Below are 10,025 nucleotides of genomic sequence, written 5' to 3'. Positions count from 1 at the left end.
GTAAAACCTTGTACATGGTCAGTATTTCGGTTACTAGTATATGTTCCTTTTATAGAAATAAGCAGTTATGGTATATGATTGCCAATGAGACAACTATTCACCGGAGCTTAAAACTAATAAACGTCCCCGCACGGCCTTCAACAATGAGAAAAAACCATACCTTACTATCATGCATTTTACGTGTGTCATAGAAGGTTACCAATCATTCGTGATTTAAAATCTTAAATTGTATCCTTAATAGAATTGTGTTACATAGTGCAACCCATAACGCTGGTTTCAGGTATCGGGCCATTTTTTGTAAGTTAAGTTAATACTTTGTGTCGTAATCATTTTACGAATTATTACATCTCTATTAATCCCACTTCAAATGTTTGAATTAACTTCAATCATGTTAATAATTCGAATAAAATATTGATAAACCACGATGTTAATTTTTGCTAAATAAAATATGTAATAGAGCGGACGAGATTTTTTTAGGGGATGCATGTATGTTATGTAATATTAATCAATGGACTCAGGTGTTATTGACGTGTAGATGATTATCAGCTTCCGTTGCTTGACCTTTCGCCTTCTATAGTGACGTCACTAAACACAATTCCGTTAAATAAACAGGTGGATCATCGATTGGTCGTATTTACCTTGCTAACAAGTCACAAGAGACAGATTTATTTTTTGTTGCAATGTTTTTAGTTTAATATGCGAAGCGATTGATAGAATCTTATATCAACGTCGAATTAATCGAACCGAAATTTTTACCACTGCTAATCTTTATATAAATATGGAAATTGGCACAGTCAGTTGAAAGGGATTTAAATACATTAAACGTTGTGTCGGTAATATACATAGGGCTGCACTGAAAGTCAAATCTTCAATTATAACGTTTTACTGTTATGGTATTGGATGTATAGGGTATGAAGCGTAGAAAATGCTACGTTAAAAGTGTTTGATTTGACTAGAATGATGTCTAGTCCTATACGCCAGATGAATCAGCGACGTCTACCCCCACTCCCGGGAGTTCAACAGGGAAAATCTGGTCGTGGAGGACGCCCTACAACGGAAGAAATGATCATAACGGGTAAGCCAGTTTATGTTTCTTATTTAAGAATTCTTCATCTTTTATTTAATTTAAAAAATATATTTTTTAAATATCATTATGATAAATTCTTCATTAGCCAAGCTACTGTTAAAATTAAAAAAAGAATACAAATATTAGGAAAACTCTAAATTATCACATTACGTGAGACAATATGAACTCTCTGCATCATATTACGTGTGATTTAAGGAACGCTGTAGTTCACTTGACTTCAGGCATGAGGAACACCATAACTCGCTTTAGTCAGACAGTTGAAAAACCATAATTCACATTAGGTCAGACGTTAGGAGCATCACAATTCACATTTCATCGGAAATTAGGAACACTGTAATTCATATTACTTAAAATTTTCGGAACACCACAATTCACATTACTTCATACATTAGAAACCCCATAGTTCACATTACGTGAGACGTTAGGAACACCATAGTTCATGACATTAAGAGTACAATAATTCATCGCATTAGGTGAAACCAATTCCAGCATTTTTTTCTCTTTAAGGGACGAACATACAAGTTTTCTGGGTCCAGGAAGATTTCGGAAATTAATATGTTTACTTGTTCTTTACTGAAAATATATAGTCTTGCCCAAAACGGGATGCTAATAAATATTTTGTTCAACTAAATGCTTCGATAAATTGTGTAAAAAATCGAAAATATTTTTTCGTGGTTGCAAAGCACTCGAAATAAACAAGCCGACTTAGCAACAGGTGAAAGTGAATATTTCATTCACGAAAAATCCTCCTACATCACCCCCAAGTTATAAAATGGTCGGAACCTTTATGATGCATATACATGATATGGCTAAACTATTTCTTAATCTTAAATTAATACGAAGGTCGATGACCTATGAATGTAAAACCTAAACTAAATTATTTTAAAGTCTGAACATAATCCCCATGATATAATTTCGGTAATTTAAGACTTTCGGTTGCTTTCGTGTGGTATCTTATAAAGTCCTTCGGTTACTTGCATGATATCTTTGTTTCAATAATATTACAAAAACTGACTATAAGAATCAATTTAAAATTAACACATAATATTGTGCTTGGTTCTTTTTATATATAATATTTTTTTATTTTTTAATTATCCTAAATACAATTTACATTTTAAAAGTCTCTTTATAATTTCAATTAAATAGAAATGAATTTTCGCTTCATAAAATTTTATGAATAATTTGTTGATACTAAGATGTTACATTATTTTGTATTTAAATATCCATTGCAAAGTAACACTGGAACTTACTTAATATGTTCTACTATGTAACGAACTTATGTTCAAAATTAATTTTGTTCGAATACCGATGTATGTTAGACATCTAAATGATTTAAAAGAATTTTTAAGTATATTTCCAAATATTTAGTTAAATGTGGCGTAAAGTTTAATAAGGAATTATACACTTCTTTTGTAAGAACTTTACCATTTCTAATAATAACCTTCTATAACTTTATTACGTTACCTTTATATCTTATGCAGACCATGAACTTACCTCTTGCAATTAAAATGGGTTACATCAGAAATAAAGATATAAATGTGCATTATTCAATTAACTCTAAAGTAACTAAACCTGTAGTAATGAGTATGGGTAATATCAGAATTGAAGCATAAACGTTACACATCACATCACCAAAAACTTTAGAAATGAGCATGGGTAACATCTGAATTGTAACATGGAGCGGTACATCACCAAACCTCTAGCAATGAGCGTTGGTAACATCTGAATTAAAGTCTGAAGCGGTACATCACCAAAACATTTAGCAATGAGCATTGGTAACATCTGAATTAAAGTCTGAAGCAGTACATCACCAAACCTCTAGCAATGGACATGGGTAACATCTGAATTAAAGTCTGAAGCGGTACATCACTAAAACCTTTAGCAATGAGCATTGGTAACATCTGAATTAAAGTCTGAAGCGGTACATCACCAAACCTTTAGCAATGGACAGGGGTAACATCTGAATTAAAGTCTGAAGCGGTACATCACCAAAACATTTAGCAATGAGCGTTGGTAACATCTGAATTAAAGCCTGAAGCGGTACATCACCAAAACCTTTAGCAATGAGCATTGGTAACATCTGAATTAAAGCCTGAAGCGGTACATCACTAAAACATTTAGCAATGAGCATTGGTAACATCTGAATTGAAGTCTGGAGCGGTACATCACTAAAACCTTTAGCTATGAGCATTGGTAACATCTGAATTGAAGTCTGGAGCGGTACATCACCAAACCTCTAGCAATGGACATGGGTAACATCTGAATTGAAGCCTGAAGAGGTTCATCACTAAAACTTTAGCAATGGGCATTGGTAACATCTGAAGTAATGCATGAAGCGGTATATCACTATACTTCGAGAAATAAGCACGGGTAACTAACATATGATGCTTTACATCACAATCCCTAGAGCAAAAAGCACAGGTAACATTTTGAGTTGTACATCACCAAAGATTCGGTAACATCAGAATTGAAGCATGAACCGGTACATCCCCAAACTTCTAGCAATAAGCACGGCTTACGTCTGGAGCTGTACATCACCAACTCTAGACCAATATGCACGGGTAACAAATAGAGCTGTTCCTCGCCATCCATAGAGAACGAGCACGGGTAACTTCTGAAGCGGAACATCACCATCCCTAGACCAATGAGCACGGTTAACATCTTGAGCGGTTCCTCATCATAACCATGCACAGATCTCGCAGTTATGCTCTCTTTCTTTTATATGGAGTACTCATATCTCCACCAATTAAAAAATACAGCTAGGACAAAGTATCCTTAATTTATCAAATTGAGGATTTAATTTTCCAACAAAACATAAGAATTTATTGTGGAAACTTTATTTTACCTAGATCTACATAAATTGAATTAAAGTTAAACTTCACAACAAGCGTAAATTAGTGTTCAAAGTAAAGTAAACATGTTATTGTTTTTTTAAATATTATTCTTGAAAATCCTTATTGATAAAGGTTACACATATAGATGTAAGAAGATATAGTCTTATGCTGTTAATTCACTGTTAATTCACTGGTAATTCACTGTTAATTCACTGTTAATGTTTTAAATGTACATAGCAATTCCCTAGTTTATAGTTTTAAGCAATACTTAAATAATTTCCTGTATTCAGAAAACACATTGCTCTTGACATTGGGTGTCTTCCTGGATAATTTCAAAATATTCCAACATAATAAAAATGATAAAATAATTTCTCTGTTGTGTTGGGCGTTAAAATGTTTTTACAAGACCTAGTTAACCCTTTTTGTGAGTTATCTCTATTTTGACAAATGAAATTGTAGGATGGGGTTGCTTTTTGTAGTATCAAGGAGTCTTTACATAAGTTAATTTACTGTAAATATAACAACTATTCGAGTAAATAGTATAAGAGTTGTTAAATTTGAGTACAGATAAGGACATACGCTAAAATTAAGTATGTTAAAGTACCTCTTAAACGACGGATAAAATAAAGTACAAAAAACCTAAGCCAACAAAATTATTTTTTCATAGCGTATTGAAAACTGCGCACAGACACTACATTTCATAAGCTATGATACAATACAAGCAAGATCTAACAAGTTCTGTCTCAATTTAAATATGAGATAGAAAAAAGAAGATATTGCAAATGTCACATTAACACGACCTTCATATCATGAATTTTTATTAGAAAATCAACTGTGACATAATTTGTCAACACAAGAAATGAATAAAACTGAATACCTAATTTGTGCATTTAAATGAAAACATCCAACTGAGATAAAGAAAAACGCAATAAAATAAAATAACAGACAAGTTCCCAGTGTATTTTCAATTTAAATACGTTAAAAAGTGCAAAATAATGTAAGCGCCAAAAAAGGGTACTGATGGTTAGAGTTCCATATGACCCCCCTACCAGAAACGTTGTAAAATATATTTAATTGTTAAATATTTAAAACGTTGTAAAATATATTTAATTGTTAAATATTTGAGACGTTGTAAAATATATTTAATTGTTAAATATTTGAGACGTTGTAAAATATATTTCAATGTTAAATATTTTATCTACAATAGTAATTTGATACATTTGTTTTACAATGTTTTAACTCATGCTGAAATTCGATTTTAGTTTCGAAAACAATATCTTTTAATTTATTATTTTTCTGGCTTTGTTTTCGTTTTTGAATTAAAAAAAACATATTATCAATTCAGAAACGTCATCGTTTACATCTGCAAACGTCATTATCAATGATTGGCAATAAAACGTTAAATGACATGTATAAGTATTGTATGTATTATCAAATATGACAAATAATATTAGCAAACTGTAAAACTGCGATAAAATATTGCTTGAGTTAGGTAAATGATAAAACTAAATGTCTTTGGATTTCATTTAAAGTCCACAAAAAAAAAAAAATATCTAAAGTATCATAGTGATTCTCTCACTAACAAATTGATCTACGAATTAAAGTAATTCGAAAGTCATAATTTAATTTATAAGGGTGTATAAAATCATATGGTGTATCAACATCTACAACCTGTGCATGAGGTTGACATAACTGACATTTGAAAATAAAAAAGAGCAAAAGAACTTGTAATTATTAATTCAGGGATTCCTTCACAACGAATTACCTATAACATTTATTCGCGATTTCCAGAGTACAAAGTTAATTGGTTTATTTACATTATTATTCGTAGTTTGTTTACATTTATTTATTACACGTAGCTGGTGTACATCTAGATATTACATGTAGCTGGTGTAGATCTAGATATTACACGGAGCTGGTGTACATTTAAATATTACACGTAGCTGGTGTAGATTTAGATGTTACACGTAGCTGGTGTACATTTAGATATTACACGTAGCTGGTGTAGATTTATATATTACAAGTAGCTGGTGTAGATTTATTTATAAAACATAGCTGGTGTAGATTTATTTATAAAATTACACGTAGCTGAAGTTCATTCATCTATAACATGTATCTGGTGTACATAATATTATGAGTAGTCGGTGTACATCTAGATATTACGAGTAGCAGGTGTACATTTAGATATTACACGTACCTGGTGTACATTTGCATCTTACACGTAGCTGGTGCCCATTTTGATGCTATATAAAGATAGTGTACTGTTCTACACGTAGATGGTGTTCATTTATATAATATTTTTAACGAAAAATTTAGTGTCAAAATAATTGTTGTAGGTCGCCACAAGAAACGAAAAATAAAAGGTAAAACATCACAACCTTGACTAACTATGTTTGCTGTTGTTTGGTTTTACTAAAATTACATATCCCATGTGTGCTTCAGTGGTTCATTATTATTGTGTGCTTCAGTGGTTCATTATTATTGTGTGCTTCAGTGGTTCGTTATTATTGTGTGCTTCAGTGGTTCATTATTATTGTGTGCTTCAGTGGTTTATTATTATTGTGTGCTTCAGTGGTTTATAATTATTGTGTGCTTCAGTGGGTATTATTATTTTGTGCTTCAGTCATTCATTATTATTGTGTCCTTCAGTGGTTCATTATTATTGTGTGCTTCAGTGGTTTATTATTATTGTGTGCTTCAGTGGTTTATTATTATTGTGTGCTTCTGTGGTTCATTATTATTGTGTGCTTCAGTCATTCATTATAAATGTGTGCTTCAGTGGTTCATTATTATTGTGTGCTTCAGTGGTTTATTATTATTGTGTGCTTCAGTGGTTTATTATTATTGTGTGCTTCAGTGGTTCATTATTATTGTGTGCTTCAGTCATTCATTATTATTGTGTGCTTCAGTCATTCATTATTATTGTGTGCTTCAGTGGTTCATTATTAATGACTCTTAAAATAAAAAGGGACTCCCATATCAGACTAAATATCCGTATGTATGTATTCGTAGCTTGTCCAATGTGTGCTTCAGTGGTTCAATATTAATGTATGCTTCGGTGGTTCATTATTAATGTGTGCTTCGATGGTTCATTATTAATAACTCCAATAAAGGACTAAAAATCACTATGCATGTATTCGTGACTTATCTTTTCTCCAGAAGAGGAGTAGAAGGACAATATTTTCAAACGAATAGACATCAGTTTAATCTGTCATATACCAATCACTTGTTAGGCAAAATTAGCACATATATAATATATTCCCTATTTCGTATAACTCTTATACTACTATTATTTATTGTCATTTTCTTTTGTCTGCGCTCTACAAAGCATTTCAATTGCAATACATGTATGGGAATAGAGACTGAGAACGATGAATGTGTAAAAGAGGCAACAACCCAACCAAAGTGCATAAAACAGCACAAGGTCACTAATGTGTCCTTAAAACAGCGTGAAAATCCAGCACACGGATGCGTACTTCAGTTGGTCCTAAACTCAAATGACTCGACTTGGTCACTAGCACTTGACTCTGGGCATGCGCAAAAATGAGTCGGGTTAATCATATTTAGTCAGATAGTCCATTCGGCAATCCTCGGTAGAATCTATACTCTCCTTCTTTCCTTATATTAGGGTACGGAGTTGATACGAATGTCGTTATAGCGGTCTCTCTGTTACATACCTGTTTGAGCTCAAAAACCTCTGCAGTCAGAGAGGGACATCTGTCGACTCCAACTCAAACACTTTGCTGCCCAAAGTTAACTAAATAATTTACTTTGGAATCATTTAAAAGTTAACTAAATGATTTACTTTGGAATCATATTAATATAACAATGGAAGGATAATTTAAAAAAAAAACACCAAAGGAATAAAATTTATTCCTTACCATTGTAAGAGACGCAAAGAAAATCCGTTGGACTCGGGATATCATGGAAATAAAGATTTTTTTCCATAAAAGAATATAACATGAACCCAAAATGGAGTTGAAACACGAACCATGACACACACTTTCCTACACACATCACATGTTCGTGATATATCAGTTTGGAAAAGTCGAGGGAGTCAATTCAATATAACAATTAAAACTAACACATTTTGAATTTTTTTTTTCATAGTTCGCTTTAATTCAAAAACAGAAATTTGTATATAGCAAATGAAAACGTTAAAAAAGAAGAATATGTAGTATGATTGCGTAAAGAGATAAATTTGCACCTAAGCCAAAAAGCAAGCGATATGATGTTATACATGAATTAGGCCGTCAGTTTTCTCGTTTGAATTGTAAATACGTTGTCATTTCACTATGCGGTATGGGTTTTGCTCATGGTTGAAGGCCGTACGATGGCCTATACTTTTTTAAGTTCTGTGTCATTTTGGTCTCTTGTAGAGAGTTGACTCCTTGGCAATTATACCACATCTTCTTTATATATATATACTAGTATGTCTACATTTTGCAACATGTCGGCTTATAAAAATCAGCAAAATCCAAAAACGTATAGTAAACTACAATAGACACCGAATTGATAAAATACAAAGTCCGGCTTTCTATTGCTTTTTCAAAATTTTGAGTTTCATATATCAAAATTATTAATTTTATACTTTGCTTAAAAAACATTAGAAAAGTGTTTGCCATTTTAGAAATTATACTGTTATACATTTCTGTTACGTGTTTTTTGTATCTTAATTATCGGTTTTCTTAACATTGTTAATTCGCACAAAAAAGAAGTAACCAACTTTGTTAAAACCTGACGAAAACAAGATATAAAAGATTTAAAAGCTTAGTTTAGTACGCTTCCTTCAAAGGAGGTTTTTGACTTAACATATAAATAGTGTGTGAGCATTGAAAAGAAAAGTCAACATATTAACTTTTTATTAAAATGTTTAGTTATATTGAAATATTTTGTAAGAAAATAAGTATTGACTATTTCTCCATTCTTCTTTTATAAATTGAATGACATTGTAATTGTCGTCTATCCAGCTGGGTTAATGTCAGATACTTTCCTTTGGGTTGTACCAAGCAGTTTGTACCTGTTCACTTCATTTCAGAGTACACAAATTCTTCAATAAACAGGATTTAATCGAACATTAAATAGTTTTTTTAAGTGATTTTTTATTTTTTAAACTTCAAAACATTTGTCTTGAATTTTTCCTTTTTTTATTACATATTAACTTGCCATTCAGAAACAAACAATCAAGGGGATTAAAGGTACAAATCAATGATACGGCAACCAAACTACAAAATCAACCAAACACCTATTGGGCAACATTCGGGGAGTCTTAAAAAATATATAGCCTAGGTGTCCGTACAATATGTTCAGCTTTGAATTATCCCGAGTCTATAAAGTTGTGGAAAAATTTTAAAGAATTAATCAAAGACAAGATAATATCGTCAAATTCCATTGAATGACAAAAAAAATATCAAAATTGATTGAAACGGTAACTTTGCTAGTTGTATTTATAAAACTGTGTTTTGTGGTTTATCCTGTATACAGATATACTCAACCCCAATTCATATGGTGTTCATTTTTTAGCAATAGTGACTTTTTAGTAAAAACTTTATATCGTTTGTGATATTTAAGTACACCAAAAAAATATATACGTGCTATTTCTATCTTGCTCTTCTTGTACCTGTTTTTATTATTCCTCCATATCTCTCTTCTTTTTTTTATAATTATTGTAAATTTATTCTCATTTTTTTCATTAACATGTATATATGTAGTACAACCTTCGCTTCCTTCCCCGCTCTCCATATCTCTTAAAATGTACAAACAGAACTATCGTTTAAAAGAGAGGCTTTGATGGGAAAAAAACAAAATCAAAACTAAATAAACTAAAAGATTGCGTAGTTTCAGACCTAATACTCATTCATATTCCTCTGTGTTTCGATTCTATATGCACTATAACTAAAGCCAAAATCCAACCCTTCGGTATTTTTATATGATCACTATTCCTGGTCTGTGACACTGTTATGTATGGCACGCCGTTATTATATTTATTCAATTTCGAGATATCTTATAAACTAATTGGGATATCTTATAAACTTTTAGAGATATCTTATTAACTTATAGAAATATCTTATTTGATTGGTTATAAAGTTATCTTATTTAATATA

At 31.4% G+C, this 10,025-nt stretch overlaps 1 protein-coding gene across 8 annotated transcripts in view; it reads left to right on the top strand.

The window, feature by feature from the left end:
* Window positions 1-605: 605 nt before the first annotated feature.
* Window positions 606-10,025, top strand: part of LOC134697203 (probable 3',5'-cyclic phosphodiesterase pde-5) — an 87,435-nt gene continuing 78,015 nt past the window's right edge. For 3 of the 8 annotated variants that reach the window (XM_063559363.1, XM_063559337.1, XM_063559329.1), the window contains exons 1-2: window positions 610-1,075; window positions 6,258-6,284. In XM_063559363.1, coding sequence (XP_063415433.1) covers window positions 958-1,075; window positions 6,258-6,284 — 145 coding nt within the window. In that variant the 5' untranslated portion in view covers window positions 610-957. Of the gene's footprint in view, window positions 1,076-6,257; window positions 6,285-10,025 lie in introns of all 8 variants that reach the window. The other 5 variants (XM_063559319.1, XM_063559309.1, XM_063559354.1 and 2 more) reach the window with 5 other exon arrangements.

Source organism: Mytilus trossulus, chromosome 1, assembly GCF_036588685.1.
Source record: "Mytilus trossulus isolate FHL-02 chromosome 1, PNRI_Mtr1.1.1.hap1, whole genome shotgun sequence".
Taxonomy (NCBI): domain Eukaryota; kingdom Metazoa; phylum Mollusca; class Bivalvia; order Mytilida; family Mytilidae; genus Mytilus; species Mytilus trossulus.
The sequence above is the reverse complement of the archived record's forward strand: the minus strand, read 5'-3'. Positions and strand labels throughout refer to the sequence as shown.